Raw genomic sequence first — 22,457 nt, 5'->3', positions numbered from 1 at the left:
TTCTCTGAAGAGCATTCAACAGAAGGATGGCCAGTCTCCATCCTCTCTACCCCTCAAATCCAAATTACACACAGGTGCTACTGCCAGCAATCTATATACTCTGTGTGTTTATGTGCTTATTGGAGATTCACCACCTTCAGTAAATTTCTCCTGGTTGATTTCCCTTTGAGTTGATAGTGTCTCCGCTCTGAGGCCTCTCGTACTTGGATATCCAGTTGGAATTACCTTTTCCTGCACTCCATCAGGTTACGATGCACTCTTCTACATTATGCTTATCTACATCCTACCTATCCTCTGCTTGATTCTTCAATTAGATCTTAAGATTTGTATTTTACATTTAAAAAAATCTTTTCACTCCCCCAACATTGAGCCTAGAAATATATATTGGGTGTTAATAAATGCTTATGGAGTGCAAAATAAGTTGCAAATCTTAAGTCTTTAGATTAGGGATTTTTCCTGGAGTTTTAACTGAACAGAATATTAAATAAATGACTAAAGTTTGTGTTTAGTTTACAAAAATGAGCAAATTAAAATGCTGAAGAAAAAAAGTAATTTTTGTTCCAGAAAAACAACACGCTTTCAGCTCACTTCTAGCCAGTGGGGGTTTAGTCATCAGTAGCTTGTCACCCACCCTCCTGAGAAGCTCTCAAGGCATATGTGTCACACGCCTTGAGAGGAACATATGGAACCCACCATCAGATGCAAAGGGGGTGCTTGTGACTACATGGAGACACTGTTGTGCCAATGTTCTCACTCCTTTTGGAGGATTCACCTTCATTCTGACTCACTTTCTTAAATGTTTACCTTTATATTTGCCAACTGTTTGAATTGGTGTTTTGACTGTTCTGACCATCTGCTGGGAGAAAACTTTGAGATTATGTCAGTTCTTATATCAAACCGTATAGGTTTGGAGTTGGAGGAGAACTTGAAGCTCAGCAAGTCTAACTCTTTCATTCATATAGTCGCAAGGCTTCTTCACTGCCTCGTGTGTGTCAGTCCCGGGGTTAGGTGTTGGCAAGGCAGAGACTCCAGCACTGATACTCACAGGGAAGATGGACATGAAAACAGACTCAATGAGGTGATGCAGGTACCACGACAAATGGGTGTCTGAGGAACATGTGCTATGCTCAGGAGGTGAGCTGAGTCTTCACCTAGGCAGAGTGTGTACTAAGAGGGGAGGGAGTAGGAAAAGATTAGTCTAATATACAATGGAGAAGAAGGCAGGGGCAAGATCAATAAACATTTATTGAACATTATTCATATAATGTTCATATATGGACTGCCGGACTCTATGTTAATTGCTAAAGGCATGAAAGATACAGACTTCCTCTCAAGGAGCTTATCATTTAAGTGCACATACACAAATTACAATGCATTGTGATAAACGCACTGACTGTATATGGGAACCTGTTAGAGGCCATCACCTGGTCTGCATGAGAAGGGATGAGGGTCAGAACAAAGAGAATGATGGAAGAAAAGGAGAGTGAATAAATAGAAGAGATGGCCAGGAGCTGAAGTCCACAGGACATGGGAAGGGCCTAGGTGGGTAGGATGCGAGAGAAAAAGGAGTCCTGGGTGACTTCCAGGTTTCTGATGTGGGTAACTGGAAAGAATCATTCTCTGAAAACAGAGATAGAGGCAGATGAAGTTTCAGGAAGAAAGATGAATTCACATTAAGATACATGCTAGAGATGTCTGCTGGACATCCGATAGAAGTTTCTAGCATGCAGCAATACTTTCAAGTCTAGAGCTCAGATATGATGGATGTCTGGGGATATCCATTGTTGAGTCATCAGCACAGAGCGGGAAGCTGAAGTCATAGAAGAGCCTGAGTATTCAAGGGCAACACCAGGAAAACAGAGTCAGGGCCATGGGCAGGGGAATGAGGGGTCAGCCAAGGAGAAAGAAATAGCAATCCAGGGCACAGAAAAATCATGAGAAATCTGAAAACAGAGTGAGAAGAAGGTTTAAGGGAGGAAGGAGATAAAAGCGTCAAATGCTTCCCAGATAGTAAATAAACTGAAGATTTTAAACCAACGGCAGCTGAACTTGGCCCTAGGTCAACTTTGTCTGGGGAACTTTGCCAGTGTGGTTTCAGTGGCGTGTCTGTGGGCAGAAACCTGACTGCAGTGAACAGAAAAGAGGGGAGGGTAAAATGCTGAGGCTGTGGGCACTCTTTGTAAGATGCTCCCCATGAGAGGGAAAGGAGATCCGAGATCTTTATAGGAGGACACAGGGCTGAGACAGGGTATCAGTTTTGTTTTGAGACTGGAGAAACTTGAGCAAGTTTACACGGTGTGTGTGTGGGGGGTGGGGGGCGAGGAGCCATTACAGAAGGAGAGTTGAAAATAGAGAAGAAAAGGAGTAAGTACAGGAGTGATGTTCAGCAGAGCTGAGGGGACACTGATCAAAGACACAGCAGCAAGAGACTGGAAGACAAAAGGTGAAAGGGGGCAGAAAGAGGTCACCCTGCAGCAGAGGTCTTTCCTTGTGAGACTGGGAAATCAAGGGAATTGATATTGAAGCTTCAATATTATCTGCAAAATAAGAAAATGAGAAAACCAAGGCCCAGAGAAGTGGTGATCTGCATGATAATCCAGAGAGTAATAGTTTGATTTAGTCAAGTTTCTTGACGCCTTGCCTGGTCCTCTTTCTACTCCCTAGAATATACTCACTTGTTTTGAAGACATTTGCATTGCCTCAATATCTGTTTGAAAATGGGGCTTTTTTGTACCTTTCTTTTGAAAGATGACCAGGCAAGGCTGGCTTCACAAAATGGAAGATTATGCCACCTGTCACCAAGGACAGTGAGCCTGCCAAAGCCAGGAATGGGACCTGAAAGATTTGCCCTCTTGAAGTAAGGGACTTTCCTGGAGGTCCCGTGGCTAGGACTCCACACTCCCAATGCAGGGGGCCTGGGTTCAATCCCTGGTGAGGGAGCTAGATCCTATATGCTGCAATTAAAGAGTCTGTATGCCACAACTAAAGATCCCATGTGCCGCAATGAAGACCCAGCACAGCCAAATAAATAAATATTAAAAAAAAATTTTTTTTTAATGGGTAAGATAGCAGCAGTTCACCCTCAGACAGAGATCCTGACTTACTCATGTCACTTTCCAGTGCTTTGAAAATGCATTGAACACTTAAACTATGAGCATCACTTCACTGGAAAACATTCTAGAAAAGTACCTGGAGGGAGAGTATGGTGTTACAGGGGAAGGAGTGGCTGAGAGTAAACTGTGCACAAGCCTCTCGGCCTCTCCACACACTTCCAAGGTCCTTTCTAAGGGTAACACACACATCTGAGGAAGAGGTGGACAGGACCAAGCACTGATGACTAGAGCTAGCCAGTGGAGCCCACAGAAAAAAGAGGCAACAAAAATACACAGGAAGGATAATGAAAATTAGATCCATCACTTAGCCATGGAGGGGCCTGTCAAATGGAATAGAAATTGACAGACACTAAGCAACTTTTCCAAATTATGTCTACTTGGAAAACATAGCTTGTGTCCTTAACTCATATAACATTAGGGAAAAGGAGAAAAAAAACACCTTCATATCACAATCACACACTTTAGAATTGGAAAAGATTTCAGTCCAACCTATTAGGACCAATTCATAGTTCTGTCTTCCCCAAGATTGCTTATCTCTCCTTCTTCTGTGATTTCTTTAACAATATCAACTGGCTTCTAGGGTAAACAGAAATACTCAGATAGCAAACAAAACTTGCAACAAGCACTGGCTTGCTTTCTGCAGTGTCCTGAATAAAGGCCCCTGCACAAAGGACTCTGGATGTGGGAGGCTGACCCTGAGGAGGATAATTGGGTTAAAATCCTGTAATCTCTGATCAAAATCATTCCATGTAATTAAAGCCACAGGAGTACAAATGTGGATCTAAACCAATACCTCCTATAACTTGAAATGTTTCCCTCCTGGAGATTAAACCTTTATGTAACATATAATAACTTTATCATTATAATTTACATAGCATCTTTCTTCATTGGAGCCTAAAGTGCTTTATATATGCAATGATTAATTCTTACAGTATCTTATAAAGCAGACAATCAGCAAGGATTATTATTCCCGTTTTGCAAAAGATAAAATCAGAGCAGAGAAACATGATGAGATTTTTTTGTAGGTCAGAAAAAATGAGTGGAAGATTATCATTTTAAAATTCTCTTTTAGGAACTTATTTATTGAGTTCAACACTTGTGCTCTAGTATGTGTGTGATGCAGCAGAGTGGGTGGGGTGGAAAGGGGGAAATGGTTTGAATAACACAATATAAAGATGAAAGAACATTTAGGAGCCTGTAATTCCAACTCAAGCTATAGAAACAGAAGTTAAATTGTGCCACTGGGCACAAGTCTATGAAACTACAAACTCAGCAAATCTGCCTTGTCCCAGAAATGAGAGAGATATTCTTTTACTCCCGTGTGAATGGTATGGATGTTAAAAATTAACAAAATATTCAATTTTTACATTCATAATAGGAGAGAAAAGAGGGACTCCACCATATAAGGAAATAGGCTGAGATGAAAACTATCATGCACACATTCCCTGACCATGCTAACCAAAGCAGCACCCTGTTACGATGCTCTGTGCTCTTACTCTGCTCAATTACTCTCCATAGTACATACATATTCATTTTTTTATTTGTCTATCCCCACTAGAAATAGAAGCTCCATGAGGGCAGGGTTTTTATCCTTATTCCTTGATGTTTTCAGGGCCTAGAACAGTACCTGGCATCTAACACTCAAAAAGATGTCAAACTAATGAAGAATGCCTGTAGGTTATAGGTCTAGTTCTGTCATTGATCAATTCTACAACCTTGGAAAAGTCATTTAATCTCTTGGGGGTGTTTATTAAGAGGAAAACAAAGCATTCAACCAGATGATCCTTTCACCACTTCAATATTGTGATTTTATATATAAAATGAACCATAATACAAGGCAAAATGTGATTAAGCTAAAGTGGATAAATGTCACATTTCTGGGCTGCCCAGCATTTTTTGAATATCTTTCTCTTCAGACAATTTACTACCTGATGAGCACTATCTCTCCAAGGATGATACTAGAAGTTCACTGGCCCAGTCTTGCTTTAAGCCAGGAACAAGTCATCTGACTTGGGTTCTGCTTATGAAATACAATTTCAAGAGAAATACATATTTTTAAGGTAAGCAGTGTGAGGAAACAGGTACCATGTGGAGTTCACTTTTTGGTGGGGAGGTTTCAGGAGTTCCTGCTTTCTGGAGCTCCACATCAACTGTGGAGAGGAAGAGTCTGGGTTGTGCTGCAGCAGCAGAGTTGTTTAATGTGGCTCAAGACTTGTACAGTAGAGAATGAAAAGGAGAAAACTGTTTCACTGAGGAAAAAGCAAGGCAGCCTTAAGTACCACAGACTTGATCCAAATCCTGTTCTGCCACTTACTGGCTGTTCCTTTGAATAAATTATACAGCCACTTCAGCTCCAGTTTAATCATTTTAAAAATGATTATTGTCTTAAATTCACTCACAGCCTCAAAAAACTCTTTGCTGCTACGATTCCCCCTGGGACTTCTGCTAGAGTGTTTGCCTCTAGATCTCTGGGTCAAAGTGAGGCTTCAAATTAGGTCACTCTATAAAGCTATGAGAAGATAAAACACTGAGCTACAACAGTAATAACAGAAACAGCAAAGTCGACTAATAAAAGGTAATTTTTTCCCATATGTATTAACAGGCCCAAAACACATTACTACCCAACAGAATATAATTGCTATTACTGTTGTTATTTTGTTGTTAAGTCGTGCCTGACTCTGTGACCCCATGGACTGCAGTCAGGCTCCTCTGACCACTGGGATTTTTTTAGGCAAGGATACTGGAGTGGGTTGCTATTTCTTCTACATAGGACCTTCCATGACTGAGGGATTGATCTCTTACCTCTTGCACTAGCAGGTGGATTCTTTACCTAGCGACTGGGCAAGCAGCTGATGCTGTAACAATTATCCTTAACTGCCAAGCAAAGATTAAATTATGGCCCACTTACTCTGGTTACGGTACAGAATTAAGTACTATATTTTATGTACATTTCTAGAAAAGTGGTTCCAGTGAACAAGTTTTGTTGCTTAAAGGCTGTCAGTTATCTGGAAAATTCCCTTTCATGGAACAGATTATTTCTCAGTGATGCCAGAAAGTGAAATATAGTAACCGACAAGATATCAGAATATGAGAAAATATTATGTGCATAAATAGTTTCATTTGAAAATTGGCTGGCATCCCGTTTTCCACAGAAACTCTCTGAAGCCTAGGAGCTCCTAACTGCAGTTTTGGAACTTAAAGAAAAGAAATATACTCTTTTCTATGTAAGTTCTCATTACCTAGAAATAACACTATAATAAAGTCACAAGGAAATCAGAAAGCTGGACTCAAAAACTGATTTCCCAAATATCGTCCCTGACTGCTGATACCAACCAGGCAAGCACTTGCCTGAGTTTTTCAACTGTTACATTGCTACTCATCTTTATTCCAATTTCCCCTTCAAGTTTATTTATTTCCTATTCCCTCTTCCTAAATATGGGTTATTTCCTGAGCTGTAGATTTTGGCCTTCTGCTTTTCTCTATAAATCCTTTCTCCTTCGGAAAGATCATAAACACTGATGTTTTCAACTGTTGTTTCTTCACAGACGACTCACACATTTACCTATTTAGGTACAGCCTCTCTTTCAACAGCTTTAGTCATGTATTTCTAAAACCCTCCTAAGATTTTTCTTCTGAATATTTCACTACTATCTCAAATTCTACAAATCTTTTTTGAGCTCTGAGCTCATTTTTGTTTTAAAACCAACACATGCTATGCACATCCCTTCTCAGTTACAATTTCCAAGACTTAAGAACTGGAGTCTTTTCTGATTCCTCCTGATCCTTTTCTCCCATCATCCACTTGGCTACTATACCACTCAGTTATTGTAATCTTGGTCTTTCTGTTCTCACCTTTATTACCCAACACCAAGACTATCCTATCTCCCCATCCATACTCTCTTTCATACTTAAGCCAGGATAGTGTCTGTAAAACGTGGATTGGAACATTCACAGTTCATCATTCATTCCACAAACACTGAGTGCTTATTTTATACAGTACACTACATTACATACTCAGGATGAAGAAATGAATGATTATGGTCTAGTAGGGAAAAAAGACTTGTACAAAAATAATTTTGGTTCCAACCGAGAAACTAGTACTTAATGAATAGATTAAGAATGGTTCCAGAGCATAATGAAGATTCAGTAGAAGGAAAACTTATTTCTAGATGGAGCTACTATTTCATTCAGCTTTAATTAAAGGATAGAATTTCAACATCCCAATGCAAATTAGTACAGCCACTATGGAAAACAGTGTGGAGATTTCTTAAAAAGCTGGAAATAGAACTGCCATATGACCCAGCAATCCCACTTCTGGGCATACACACCGAGGAAACCAGATCTGAAAGAGACACATGCACCCCAGTGTTCATTGCAGCACTGTTTATAATAGCCAGGACATGGAAGCAACCCAGATGCCCATCAGCAGACGAATGGATGAGGAAGCTGTGGTACATATACACCATGGAATATTACTCAGCCATTAAAAAGAATTCATTTGAATCAGTTCTAATGAGATGGATGAAACTGGAGCCCATTATACACAGCGAAGTAAGCCAGAAAGATAAAGACCATTACAGTATACTAACACATATATATGGACTTTAGAAATATGGTAACGATAACCCTATATGCAAAACAGAAAAAGAGACTCAGATATATAGAATAGACTTGTGGACTCTGGGAGAAGGTGAGGGTGGGATGTTTCAAGAGAACAGCACTGAAACATGTATATTATCTAGGGTGAAACAGATCACCAGCCCAGGTTGGGTACATGAGACAAGTGCTCGGGCCTGGTGCACTGGGAAGACCCAGAGGGATCGGGTGGAGAGGGAGGTGGGAGGGGGGACTGGGATGGGGAATACATGTAAATCCATGGCTAATTCATTTCAATGTATAACAAAAACTACTGTAATGATGTAATTAGCCTCCAACTAATAAAAAAATAAAAAAAAATAAAAAAAAAGAATTTCAACATCCCAAGATAGAGACATGAGCCTCTACAGAGACTCCCCTGAATTTCTTGTCTCTAGTCAATTTCTATTTATTGAGAAAGGCCAAGAACGCTGGTCAGTATCAACGGGGAAAACAGAAATGGCATCAAATAGAAACATTGATGTTTCCAAGCTGGAAACTCGTAAGAGTATTAAGGAAATGAGGGAGCCACTCTGGAAAGCAATTCGGGACGAAGGAGGCCAAAATACACTGCGAAACAGTCAGCGTTTATACACCTACGAACATTCCAGAAGAAACGGACAAGACTCCTGAAGTGAGCTGGGTACTGACGACTTAAGCTGGAGCAGAGCGGGGCCGCGTTTCGGCAAAAACAGGTACAAAACGGACTAGAGAAATCTTACTACTGAGGTTCGCCGGAACAGGAGTGAAAGCTGTAGCATCGCTGAAGGGATCCCCTCGGGCCTACTCTGCGGCCGGCAGTCGCCTCAAGTTCCTCACGCAGACTCGGCGCCGGCGGCCGAAAGCAGCTTTTCCCGCCCTTCTCAGCTAAGAAGTTCCAGAACTTTCGTCCCTAGCCGTTGCCGGCTACAAATTAAGGGGGCTCAATATACAGCGATGCGTCTCTTCCTGCCAGTTACCAGGCCGGTTGGAAGCGCACGGAAAGCATCAACACGTCTAGTCCTACCTAACTACCCTCGCAGAGCCCCGCACGAGCCAGCAGCATCTTCGAAAAAACTGCGGAAAATACACACAGGGAGCCGGAAATCCCGCGAGACCTCACACGCCTGCCTCGGCCTCAGCGCGCCGGAAGCGGAAGTCAGGAGGCGGTCGAATTCTGGCCGAAGTGGCGCTGTTACCTGGGAGAGGTGGAGGCTTGCATACAGAGGTCCTGTGCCAGCGCTCTGGACCGGAGGTAGGTTTGCTTGCTCATCCGGAGCCCTGAGCTGGATAGACACAGTCCTGGGCGGAGGAGTCGTTCGTTCTGGCTGCAGAGGGGAGGGAGTCGGGCCGGTAGGCCGAACTGAGTGGCCGGCGAGGTATCCTCGGGCTTTGCAGTTTTGAGACCGGACTTTTTGGCGAAACCAGAAGCCGCTTCCCCCTCACGGCCTCTAATTTCCTTTGCACCTGGGGCCGAGGTGCTTTAACAGGAGTCCAACAGTCAAAGCTGCGAGAGAGAACTGAGAAACGCAGCGGTTCTCAGTCGATGTCTTCGTCGGTTAATTCTCTGGGTTCATCTCTCAGGGCATGACTACCCATTCTGGGTAGTCCTTTCCGAGGTTAGTGACCCACAGGGAAAGTTCCCTGTGGTTTTATTTAGGGCCTGGAAACTAGCCGTCTCGAGTACACATCTGTACTTTGTTGTGGTGGTGGTGGTTTTTTTTTAACAGAAAAGAACACACTTTGTCAAGTTTTATTCACGCTCGAATTGATTTTGAAGGCCCAGAGGACTCGTCTTGTAGCATCTTCTAGCTCTTCTGTAGCACTTTCAGCTCCAATTCCCTCTTTCAGATTAGCGTCGGAAGTCTTTTAATCCTACCACTTAATTAACTTAAGATCCTTACGGTTCCCGTCCCCGCGGCACACACGTTTTGAGGACAGGGAGTCAAGTTTTTTCTTCCCACAGATCTACACAATCTAAACATTAAACAGAACAGCCGCTTCAAACCCCTGAGGTGAGTAAAGCATGGATCAATGAAAATCCTATTTAAGTTTCATCCTCACCAATAATGATAAAGGTGATAAACATTTGCTTATTTATGGGAGGGGGATCCTGGGAGAACGTAAAAATACAGTAGCACATTTGCCTTGCCTTATGATTTTTATCACCCCTCTCTTTAGGTTTGAGTCATCTTTCTAGTGATTCCTGTGATTCCTATAGAAATTGAGGCACGGTTTTAATTTGCTGAATCTATTTTAAACTATACCTTGGATTTGAGAATTTGACAGCTGTTTGCCAATGTCAGACACATTGGTATTTAATAAGACATACTCTAATGTCTAGAAGTTAAAACATCTAGATACTGTTTCTTTAATCCAAATAATTTTGTTTAATTTCGTTGGGACAACAGTAGTAGTATAAATATTCGCATGAGTTTTGAGGGATTTGGAGGAAAGATAAACTAATGAAAAAGCTGTCTTCTAATATCACATCTCTTTGACAAAAGCTTTTTATTATAATCTGAATTGATACAGGAAGGAAAATAATTCTAGGATGTCAGATAAGAGAGATTTGCTTTTAAAGTTTTAACATGATGTCACATATGCCCCACATCATAAAACAAGTCTTGAGGCAAAGAACAGAAAGATAGGGTTTAGGTTAGGAAAGGTAGGGGATGGGACTGCATCAAGGAAGGACTGGGCATTAGGTGAAGTGAAAGTGAAAGTTGCTCAGTCCTGTCCGACTCTTTGCAACCCCATGGACTATACAGTCCATGGAATTCTCCAGGCTAGAATATTGGAGTGGGTAGCCTTTCCCTTCTCCAAGGGATCTTCCTGACCCAGGAATCGAACCGGGGTATCCTGCATTGCAGGTGGACTCTTTACCAGCTGAGCTATCAGGGAAGCCCCAGGGCACTGGGGGCTACCTCCAAAATACTTCCAGGGCTGGCTTCCAGGTCTTGGGTGAAGATGAAAAGAAGTGAACCTTTTCTTCTCTGGTTCCTCAGGGATTAGGCGTTCTGCAGCCTAAGTCAAATCTTTTCTCAGAGGTAGGGGGCTCTCTGAAAATTTGGGTAAATACTGCTTCAAATGTGAATCCATAATTGCCCTGGAAAACTCAGCTGAAAAAAAATGTCCGTTTTCATAGCCACTAGAAAATATTTATAGTACTTTTCATTTGTCAGAACACCTAGTATAAGAATGTATTAGAGAAAAAAAGAAAGAATATATTAGATACCATTCTATAGTAATTACCCTCGACTTTAATAGCTGTGTGTTTAAAGGCTTTTTAAATTTGTCTTTCCATTTTCATGTCTTTACTGTATTTTCAGTCTTTTTCTTTCTTTCTTGGCTCTTCTTTTATTTTCCTATCACCAACCCTCAGGTGTTTTAGTCAGGGGAAAAAAAGAGATAATCTAAAAAAAAAAAAAAGAGAGATAATCTTCCAGTAAGCCCTTAGCTGCTGCCCTTTGTGTCTTCTCCTGTCTCCAGCCAGGCCTCATGAAAGCTTAGTATAGACTAATCGGTGGAGATTTCTATTTCCTTACCTTCAAATTACTTCTTAATTAATTGTAGTCCTGCTTTAATCCCTGCTACTCTAATCAGCTCCTAATGGCTAAATCGAATTAATTTTCTCTTCTTGGTTCTTTCCAGTTGCTATTAAACACTGATGACCTTTCACTCTTTAATCTCTTGCCTTCCATGATAATCTCTTTTGGTTCTCCTTTTATCCCTTCTTTATCTTCTTTATATGCTGCTATTCTCTAGGATTCTGTTTTTTGATATTCTTTTTCCATAGCCTTCCTGAGGAGTCTCATTCTTTCTCACAGCATTATCCACCAGCAAAATTGATGTCTCCCATCGCATTCATTGTCCACTCAGTTTCCGTCCCAGATAGTTAAACTGTGAACTGACTCTTCACGTGGATATACATACCATAACTAACTTACCTCAACGTGGATCTTCACCCACCTTCATTCTCTAGTTCCTGTGATACCGTTACCTGACCAATTATTTGACCAGAAGCCTAGGTGTTATCCTTTATCCCCTCCTCTCTTTACAACATCTACTCAGTGACTGATTCCTCTTGGAATTCTTTTAAAACTATTTTCACAGTCCAGTGCCTCAGATTAAATCCTCAGCATGTCACCTATGTCACTGCAGCAATCTGCCCTTAAACTCACCAATCTGTTCTCTACCGTATTATTAATAGAAAAGTGATCCTTCTAAATGGTAAATTTGCTCTTGAGACTTCCCTGCTTAAACCACCCCATTGCCTCAGAAAAAGCAGAATTGTTTACATTAAATACAAGGTGTTTGACTATTTGACTCTTGCCCACTTTCACAGCTTCATTTCTTGACATTTGCTGCTCCTCCCTTTGTATTTATACCACATCTGTCTATTCTACTAGACTGAGAGCTCTTTGTGGGCAAGGTGTTCTCTTTGTATCCCAGGCTCCTAGTTAGCACAGTGCCTCTATTACAGTAATGAAGAAATACTGAGTTGAATCTAGCCTGTCTTAGTTTTAAAGGTACACAAGGACTTTATGCATACTCTGCCTAAAAGTGTTTACTTCCTAGTTTCTCACCATCTGGTAAAGATGGTGTTACTTAAAAAAAAAATTCTAATAGAAGCATATTAAAAACCTGTACAGAATCTCAGAATGGCTGACACTTCTGAAGCTGTTCCAAATTTTGAAGAGATGTTTGCCAGCAGATTCACAGAAGATGACAAAGAATACCAAGAATACCTGAAACACCCTCCTGGAGTCTCCTCCAATTGTTGAGGAATGGAATAGCAGAGCTGGTGGCAGCATGAGAAATAGAGGCAATCGGTATGTATTACTTCAGAAGAGTAAATGCAGATGGCTGATCTGGGAGAGGACAGCTCGAATCATCTAACCCACGAGGCCCGTGAGGGCAGGCATCAGTGTTTTTGTTCAGTGTGCTATACTGAGTGCCTAGTAACTGCTTAAGTGCCTGATAAATATTTGCTTTAATATTTTGTCAGCACCATATTTTTTTCCCCCTTGCTGTGCAGTTGTGTGTTTGTGTGTATTTTAATGGTTTTTTTTTTTTAAATATTCTTTCTCTGGGCTAGTTTTTCTTTGCAAATATTTTTTAAAAACCTAGGGTCTTCTATAAAAAGTTGACATCAAATTCCATAAAGAAGGTATCGTTTTGGTTTCCATTTAGAAAGAAGTTTATACAATGGAAATTAACTTCCATTTAATATCTCAAAATAGATAAGAGGAATATTACCATAATGCTTTTGAACAATTGAATGGGTTTAGTTTGCTTCAGAACCATCCTATTGTTTTGAGTTTGGTGTTATTGTTTACCTCTTCTCTGCAAGGTATATCCAGTATAATACTGGATCTGAATTTTAGGAAAGTTTTGAATACCTGGTGCAGTAACACTCTGTAAAGAAAACTGGTTTTTACTCTTTTGTTTACTGAGTATTAGATTGAGAAATGAAATGCACCAGGATAGATTTCTCATGTGTGTTTTTTTTTAAGGGAAGTATAAAAAATCTTTCTGTTTTGTTGTTGTAGGTTGCAAGATAACAGACAATTTAGAGGTAGGGATAGCAGACGGGGGTGGCCAAGAGACAACTGATCCAATCAATGGCATGGACGATCCTGGGGTAACAACTACCCACAGCACAGACAAGAACCTTACTACCCCCATCAATATGGACACTATGGTTACAACCAACGGCCTCCCTATGGCTACTACTGATAGAAGTGTCAGCAACTTTTAGTAAAATTATTTACTTTGTTAACATGACAAAAGTTTACGTTGTATCTTTTGTTGGTCATAGTTTTACATCTGATTATAGAAAATGGATTATTAATTTTTTGGAACTTGGAACTTTTAAAAAATTAGATCTTACTGGAGAGGCATGATGGTTGCTGGAAATAAATACTCCCCTAAAAAGGTTGTGGGTTATATTGCTTGACTTCTACCTCAGATTTGTCTTTGTTTCATGACTTAATAGTGCTGTGAATGTTGTATATAATTTTCCTTTTTAGACCTTCAGGAGTTGTCTTTGTTTTACACAGAAATAAAAATTTTATATAGAAAATGCTTGCTTTTAATTTGTAATAGAAGGAAGTATACCTACACTCGTATGTGCGCATTCCTAAAATTTTACACAGGGAGTACAATCAGCTCCTAAATGCACCACTATGCCTACTTATGATGTATTATACACAGAAGTAATTGAAAGGTAAAACAATTGTAGTATATTTCATTTGGCTTTTGTCGTTATGTGAATGTGGAACTTCGTAATTACTCTATAGGTATGAGTCATCTTCACAATCATTTTGGTCTCTTTTTAGAGGGATATCACGAATAAAGCTGTAAGATCAGGAAGGAATCAGTCTCAGTTTCACTGTCTTATTTAATCTAGTGGTGGGTGAGATTAAGGCACACAGTCATTTTACACAAACTCTAAGGCTTTTGCTAACATAAACATTACAAATTATGGAAAAGTTTAACTCTGTAATATTCCCTTTCTTCTCAGTTACATGTAAATAATGCTGTCTTTTGACTCTGTTTACTTTTATGGTATTTAATGTAGGTTAAGTTTACAATATTATTTCACCTCCAGATGTGCATTTTTGCTGCCTCCTCTTCTGTAAATCCAGTGATGCTGAAGCTTCCTTTCAGAATGAGCACCATATTTCCCGTCATTTTAATGGCCATTATAATGGTTTTATTCAACTAAAATACTTGTAAGTTTTCTCCCTCAAATTTTGGTACTTAGTCCATTCATTAATATGGTGAGATGAGCTTTATTTCTCTGTCCTCATACCTCTTGAAAAAAGTTCATTTGGTTTAAGAGTAATATTAAGAGCACAAGTTTCGTGATAGGTCAAAGATATTAAAAGGCAACTTCCTGAATCTGCCTTCTGCTGCCTTCTCTCTTAGCACTCTGCTCTAGGCTCTAGAAGTTGACATCTCCAGATACTGCTTCTCCTACATGCTCTGGATCTAACTCCTCCACACCCGCTTCCTGCAAAGCCATCCTTTCAGGTAACTTTTACTAGAAAGGATTTGATAAACCAAGTACTCACACTCACCTGTGAATAAAATGTTAACAATAAGGGTTTTCCCCTCCCCCTCTTAATTACATCAGTAGGAAACGAGCCAGTGCTGGTATACTAAGATATGTCTTTATACTACAGAGTACTTAGCCTGGAGAGTTCAGAATGGCTTGCCTATATCCCAGGATCCTTTCTGAAAGCAGGTATGAAAGTGAAGTGTGAAAGTGTTAGTTACTCAGTTGTGTCCAACTCTTTGTGACCCCATGGGTCACAATCTGCCAGCCGCCTCCGTCCATGGAATTCTCCGGCAAGAATCCTGGAGTGGGTAGCCATTCCCTTCTCCAAGGAATCTTCCTGACCCAGGGATCAAACCTAGGTCTCCCACATTGCAGGCAGATTCTTTACCATCTAAGCCACCGGGGAACCCCCAAAGCAGATGTGTTATTAAAAATGCCTGTCAACTGATAAAGCACAGCCACTGACCTGTTAGGCCACACCTCTGGAGCAGGGTCCTGGAGGCTGTCTGCTGTGCCAGCTATTGACACTAGATAGATCTCTGGATCTAAGGGACTAGGGAGGATGCCTCTCAGCTCGGAAGAAAAGTGTTGTCCAAGAGTACTTAAATATTTTCACACTGTTACAATAGGGCATATATGGCCTGAATATCAACTCTACTTGGAAATATGATGAGTCCTCCTTTTAACATGGGTTATTTCTGCATTCAGCATGGGTAATTTATGTGGTGGTGGTTTTTTTTTTTTAAATAGCAGTTACATCAGACTGCTCTCTGTGTACTTAAAATCAGGAAAAAAATAAAAGACATGGTTTCTGCTTCATGTGGGAGAGACAGAAAAGAACATCAAAGCAACTTAAGGATCATTGAAAAGTGGAGAAGAAAAAATTAAGTGTCAAGTGAAATTCACCTCAAATAGGTAGTCTCTTATAATAGCATATAGATTAAGCATAAGGAATCTTGGCTCCAAGTTTGTCTTACAAGGTATCTGACCTTGAGAAAAGTAAGCACTTAAACTTTTGAGCTTATTTGTTCACCTGCAAAAATGGGGATAACAAGGTGATACCCTTGTCACTCTCCCAGGGTTATCATAAAAACAAGTGACAGCATTGAAACATGTATATTATCTAGGGTGAAACAGATCACCAGCCCAGGTTGGGTGCATGAGACAAGTGCTCGGGCCTGCTGCACTGGGAAGACCCAGAGGGATTGGGAGAGGGAGGTGGGAGGGGGGACTGGGATGGGGAATACATGTAAATCCATGGCTAATTCATTTCAATGTATGACAAAAACTACTGTAATGATGTAAAGTAATTAGCCTCCAACTAATAAAAATAAATGGGAAAAAAAAAACAAGTGACCAGACATAAGAGCTTGAGAATGGAAATGAAAGCCTGTGACCATTAAAACCTCAGTTGTATATAATTGGTGCTGCATAAGTATTTTGTTTAATCAGTGAGAGTGAAGGATATGATAAAATGTAAAGCATAGTGTTGACATAAACGATGTGGTAGTAGTTTAGTCACTAAGTTGTGTCCGACTCTTGTAACCCCATGACTCTAGCCCACCAGGCTTCTCTGTTCATGGGATTCTCCAGGCAAGAATACTGGAGTATGCTGCCATTTCCTTCTCCAGGGGTTCTTTCCCACCTAGGAATTGAACCCTGGTCTCCTGGGTTCAATCTGCCTGCAGTGCAGGCAGATTCTTTACTGACTAAACTAGGAGGGAATCCTAAATATTGTAGGCAGATTGAGAACTAAAGATGTGTGATTGTTTTCTTAGGTGAATTATTATACAGATTAGCAAAAGAACAAAACATTGTATCCTTCAGAAAATAACAAATGCTTCAAATAGGAAGACAGGAATTCCCTGGCAGTTCAGTGGTTAGGACTAGGTAAATGGCCTGGGTGCAGTCCCTGTTTGGGGAACTGAGATCCCATGGTGTGGCCAAAAATAAGAAAGTTTATATCAAAGTTGAACCAAAATTACTGGCATTTGTTGTTTGGAAATTGACACTGGCTTTACAGTGTTGATTATGGAACATATCAAGTTAATATCCTTTTGAGATCAGCTTACTAGAGATTTAAGACAGAAAAAAAAATTTTTTTTTTCCTTGAGTGCTAGAAGGATTTGCCCTGGAGGAGGAAATGGCAACCCATTCCAGTATTCTTGCCTAGGAAATCCCATGGACAGCGAAGCCTGGCAGGCTACAGTCCATGGGATCGCAAAGAGTCAGGCACGACTGAGCAACTAAGCATAGCACAGAGTATAATAACCTTGGGTTACTGCTCTAATAGTTTTTAGGTTCTTGAAACCATATAGGAAAAAGCCAGTAAGATGCCCAGCATAGTTTTGGTTTCCAAAGCTGCATTCCTTATAATGCTCAACAGACAAGAATGTAATGTTCCCTTTGTATTTTATTCTCCTAAATGAAATATAAAACTTTATGACAGTTAAGGGTAATGAAATGTCAGTTTTAAGTTTAGAATCACAAAAAGGAAGGAAATGATCTTTTACCCTGAAGATTACTGATATTACTAATTTTGAACTCTATTGAAAGCACTACACTTTGTTTCTGAATAGTTTTTAACACCTTAAAAATTTCCCTAGACTTTGTATTCCATTTGATTTAGTCAACCCAAACACAGATTTCACGGTGTATGGAAATCTATGCTCTGGACCCTTTGACTTCTTTTAATTAGCTACTACCGTTTGTAGTGAAAGGGAATTTTTGTTCTGGTTAGGAAATAAACACTCCCAGTTTGAGGTGGCTTGTTAGAGAACTTCAGTTACCTGGAAATGCTGTGTGCGAAAGCACCGACTCTGGTAATGTTAGATAAATTGACGTATTTTTTAATATATATATATATATATATATATATAAATTCACTGAAAAGTTTGGGCTTTTTCTTTCACTGTCCTGTGTTTTAACCAAAGAAGCTTATTTGATATCAGTTCAGTCGCTCAGTCGTGTCTGATTCTTTGTAACCCCATGGACTGCTGTAAGCCAGGCTTCCCTGTCTATCACCCACTCCTGGAGCTTGCTCAAACTCATGTCCATCAAGTTGGTGATGCCATCCAATCATCTCATCCTCTATTGTCCCCTTCTCCTCCTGCCTTTAATCTTTCCCAGCATCAGGGGCTTTTCCAATGAGTCAGTACTTTGCATCAGGTGGTCAAAGTATTGGGGCTTCAGCATCAGTCCTTCCAATGAATATTCAGGGTTGATTTCCTTTAGGATTGACTGGTTTGATCTCCTTGTAGTCCAAGGGACTAACAAGAGTCTTCTCCAGCACAATAGTTTAAAAGCATCAATTCTTCAGCACTCAGCTTTCTTTATGGTCCAACTCTCATATCTATACATGACTACTGGAAAAACCAGAGCTTTGACAAGATGGACCTTTGTCTGCAAAGTAATGTCTCTGCTTTTTACTCTAGGTTTGTCATAGCTTTTCTCTCAGGAAGCAAGCATCTTTTAATTTCATGACTGCAGTCACCATCTGCAGTGATTTTGAAGCCCAAGAAAATATATGTCAAATACATATTATATTTGATAAATAATATATATATATATAAATGGAAACTCTGAAATACATTAGACTTTGGTTAATTCTGTGTGAAAAATCTAATTATACAGGTCACTCAGAGAATATTTCCTCTGTTTAGATTTATAAACTTAGATATGCTTGTAAAACTTTCCAGTTTTGAACTTAGAATGAATTAAGACCAACAGCAATAAATATTCTTGACATCTGTAGAAATTAATGATACTAATTTTTAGATAAATACTTAAGAATTCAGACCTATTCGGTTTGACATGCTGTAATAGCTAAATATATTTTCCTGGGTTTTGCTACATCAAATTATTTGGGGGCCTGTTCTTGCCTGGAAAATCCCAGGGATGGGGGAGCCTGGTGAGCTGCCGTCTATGAGGTCGCAGAGTCGGACACGACTGAAGTGACTTAGCAGCAGCAGCAGCAGCAACTAGATTCAGGTGGTAGACTATACCATTCAGCTGTAAGGTAGCCTTCTAGTCTGACTGACCTTTACTGGGATCAGTTCTTGGGGAAAATAGGGATGGTAGCAGAGATCCCATGAGCTGCAGAGATGGCAGGGGAGGGCCATGCTGGCTGCATGGGTCTCGGCCAGTTGGACTGCTGTTGAGAATATACCAGGGTTGAAGAGGAAGTGACCTCAGCAGCTGGGAACACTGCTGAGGCCTGCATGTGCCAGAGACACATGCTTATCTGAGTAGTTCGTTATCAGTGCTGTCAGACTGGAAAATGGGATGAGCTATGGATAACACCCCTCAGATTTTAAATTTATGGGATGGCATGGAAGGAGGTTAATGAGGACAAGTTCTTCCTCATCAAAATTGCTAATAAGTCATTTGACCACCCCCTTGAAGGATTAAGTGAAAGCATTTGTGCAAAGTAAACATCAATGGGTGGGGCACAGACTCAGTGCCAGTCAGCATCAGGTTTGTGCCTCCAGAAGTAGAGTGGGTACCTCTGGGCCAATGTGAGTACAAAAAGTGCCACTCACAGATCTCCGGTGTCTCTGTGTACTCATGGGCTAATTCGGTTGTTTTCACTCCTGGCCCCAGGGGGTATGGAGAGCCCCAAGTATTAATTACAGTTAGGTTTTCTCCAGGTCTCAGTGACTTCTGAGATGCCTGCAGGGGACTATGTGATGATGATCTCATGGTTTTTTTATACTGCCAGTGCTTTTAACTCACTAAAGGATCTCCAGCCTCTTTGTCTTAAAGAGGTAAACAAAACTGCTCTAACTGCTAAAGTTCAGAGCTTTTTTCGTATTTGTGTGTTTCTCATTTTAAAGTTTCCTTCACTAATATGTTTTGTGTGTATACAAAATAATACTGTAAAAAGTAAAAGTAGATACATGAATAATCTGCAACTAGATGTATAGAACAGACTTGTGGACTCTGGGAGAAGGCGAGGGTGGGATGTTTCAAGAGAACAGCATTGAAACATGTATATTATCTAGGGTGAAATAGATCACCAGCCCAGGTTGGGTGCATGAGACAAGTGCTCGGGCCTGCTGCACTGGGAAGACCCAGAGGGATCGGGTGGAGAGGGAGGTGGGAGAGGGGACCGGGATGGGGAATACATGTAAATCCATGGCTAATTCATTTCAATGTATGACAAAAACTACTGTAATGATGTAAAGTAATTAGCCTCCAACTAATAAAAATAAATGGAAAAAAAAAAAAATCTGCAACTAACCAGTGATTCTGCCCTGTTGTGAATGCTTCTCTTTCACCAGGCCCACACAAATTTATATAAATTTGGTATATGTGTTTTTCCTTTATTAAACTAAGATTATATATATATATTAACCCACACATGTGTGTATTATTCTTTGTTCATACAACAGATTATAACAGTCATCACTCCAGGTAAGTAGCCATAGATTAAAAATTAATGACTTAATTTTAATAATATGACATGGTATGGTATGGATATACCATTGATTACATGATCATTCTCCTATAGGTAGATACTTCCGTTTCCTTTTTTGTCTCTACTAACAATGCCATGTTGCTTTAGTCCGTATATCCTCTTGATGCTTTTGTGTGTTCTGTTGGGGTGGTCTCAAAAGTAGAACTGTTGGGTTAAAAAACCTGTATTATTTCATTTTAATAAATGCCACATTTTCTAAAGAACTGCAGAAATTTACATTCCCACCAACATGTGAGTTTGCAGGTATGTTTCCTCTCTTCCTCCCTGTGACTTCAACTTTTTATCTAGATGGCCACAGGCTTTCATACCTTCAGAGAACTTTACTGGGTTGTGTTTCATTGCTGATCACTTGTCAGTATTTCACCTGGCACACCTTCGTTCTGTAAAATTATCTTATTTCTCCAATATTTTGATTACATCTTCAAATCTTTGTTCCATTTCTTTGGTTCTCTTCTCCTGCTATGTGTTGGTTTTCCTGTGTCTGACTTCTGGATCTGTCATTTTCCTTTCTTTGCTCACTTTTATCTTGCCCTCTAAACTCCATGTCATATTTTCAGCCTCTTCTCTGTTGTGTTGTTTTCAATAGGACCTTTCTTTCTATGATGCTTTTTAATTTGATTAGCCACATTTCAGGTGCTCAGGACCTACATGTGACCAGCACCAACTGTCCTGGCATCACAGTTCTAGAATTGGACTAAAGGCTTGGGGTTCTGTGGACTTGACTTGCTCCCTTATTCTCCATGGTGCTCCAATCTCTCAGGTAGAGAGATAGAGATCTTAGAGATCTCCAATCTCTAAGGCTCTGAAGAGATTTCCCAGAGGGACAGAAGGTACTCACTAGAGGATCCCACTACACAGTCTATTTGGCAGGTATGTTCTTCAATTAATAAACTGGCATTCCTTGTCAGTTGTCCAGCCCAATTCTGTTTTCAAAGACAGTGACTAGATGGGATATCTGAAAGCTGCAAAGTTAAGGGAGGCTCTTGGGACCTTGCTGGCTCCACCAAGTGCTGACCCACACTCGAGTACTCAGCTGGCCCTGGTTAATGCCACACTCTGGTCTGTGCTAAACCCAGAATGTGAGGAGACTAAGTCTAAGCAATGTCTCTGAGGAGACCAGACAAGAAGGACCAGATATTCTGATATTGGTAGTCAGGCACAACAGAAAGGGATTCCTAAGAGTACTCATTTCAGAAGGAATTGAGAGTCCATTCCCTTCTTTAAACTGAGTGTGGGTTTCTGCTGTTGTATTATGGCGCCACCTCTTGGAATGTAAACTGAAAATCTAGCCTCATAAACTTTGTCTCTAGTCACAGGCATTAAGAAAGTCTGAAGTGGGGGCCCATGATGGGTTCTAATATTTTTATTCTGTCTTATGGTTAAGGGACTACCTAACTGAATGTCCAGAATCTGTAAGAGGGGGATACTGGCACCTGAAGCCCAGAAAAGTACTGCCTCCTAAAGTGAGTCTTTCAGTTCAGTTGCTCAGTCATGTCCGACTCTTTGCGACCCCATGAACCACAGCACGCCAGGCCTCCCTGTCCATCACTAACTCCTGGAGTTTACCCAAACCCGTGTCCATTGAGTTGGTGATGCCATCTAACCATCTCATTCTCTGTCGTCCCCTTCTCCTCCTGCCTTCAATCTTTCCCAACATCAGGGTTTTTTCAAATGAGTCAGCTCTTCGCATCAGGTTGCCAAAATACTGGAGTTTCAGCTTTAACATCAGTCCTTCCAATGAACACCCAGGACTGATTTCCCTGAGGATGGACTGGTTGGATCTCCTTGCAGTTCAAGGGACTCTCAAGAGTCTTCTCCAACACAATTCAAAAGCATCAATTCTTCTGTGCTCAGCCCTCAGTCCCACTCTCACATCCATACATGACCACTGGAAAAACCATAGCCTTGACTAGATGGACCTTTGTTGACAAAGTAATGTCTCTGCTTTTTAATATGCTGTCTACGTTGGTCATAACTTTTCTTCCAAGGAGTAAGCATCTTTTAATTTCATGGCTGTAGTCACCATCTGCAGTGATTTTGGAGCCTCCAAAAAAAGTTAGCCACTGTTTTCCCGTCTATGCCATGAAGTGATGGGACTGGATGCCATGATCTTTGTTTTCTGAATGGTGAACTTTAAGCCAACTTTTTTACTCTCTTCTTTCACTTTCATCAAGGCTCTTTA

General features: G+C 40.5%; 1 protein-coding gene across 1 annotated transcript; it reads left to right on the top strand.

Annotated features, from left to right (window-relative positions):
- The first annotated feature begins 8,855 nt into the window (after nucleotides 1-8,855).
- On the top strand, nucleotides 8,856-13,815 carry RAMAC (RNA guanine-7 methyltransferase activating subunit). Its single transcript, XM_070478283.1, is given in 4 exon segments — nucleotides 8,856-8,982; nucleotides 12,383-12,493; nucleotides 12,495-12,562; nucleotides 13,283-13,815. Coding segments are annotated over 3 exon segments (357 nt in total). The 5' UTR covers nucleotides 8,856-8,982; nucleotides 12,383-12,391; the 3' UTR covers nucleotides 13,470-13,815.
- Nucleotides 13,816-22,457: the final 8,642 nt, after the last annotated feature.

The sequence above is a fragment of the Odocoileus virginianus genome, chromosome 16 (assembly GCF_023699985.2).
Source record: "Odocoileus virginianus isolate 20LAN1187 ecotype Illinois chromosome 16, Ovbor_1.2, whole genome shotgun sequence".
NCBI lineage: Eukaryota > Metazoa > Chordata > Mammalia > Artiodactyla > Cervidae > Odocoileus > Odocoileus virginianus.
This window is presented reverse-complemented; position numbering and strand designations above follow the sequence as displayed.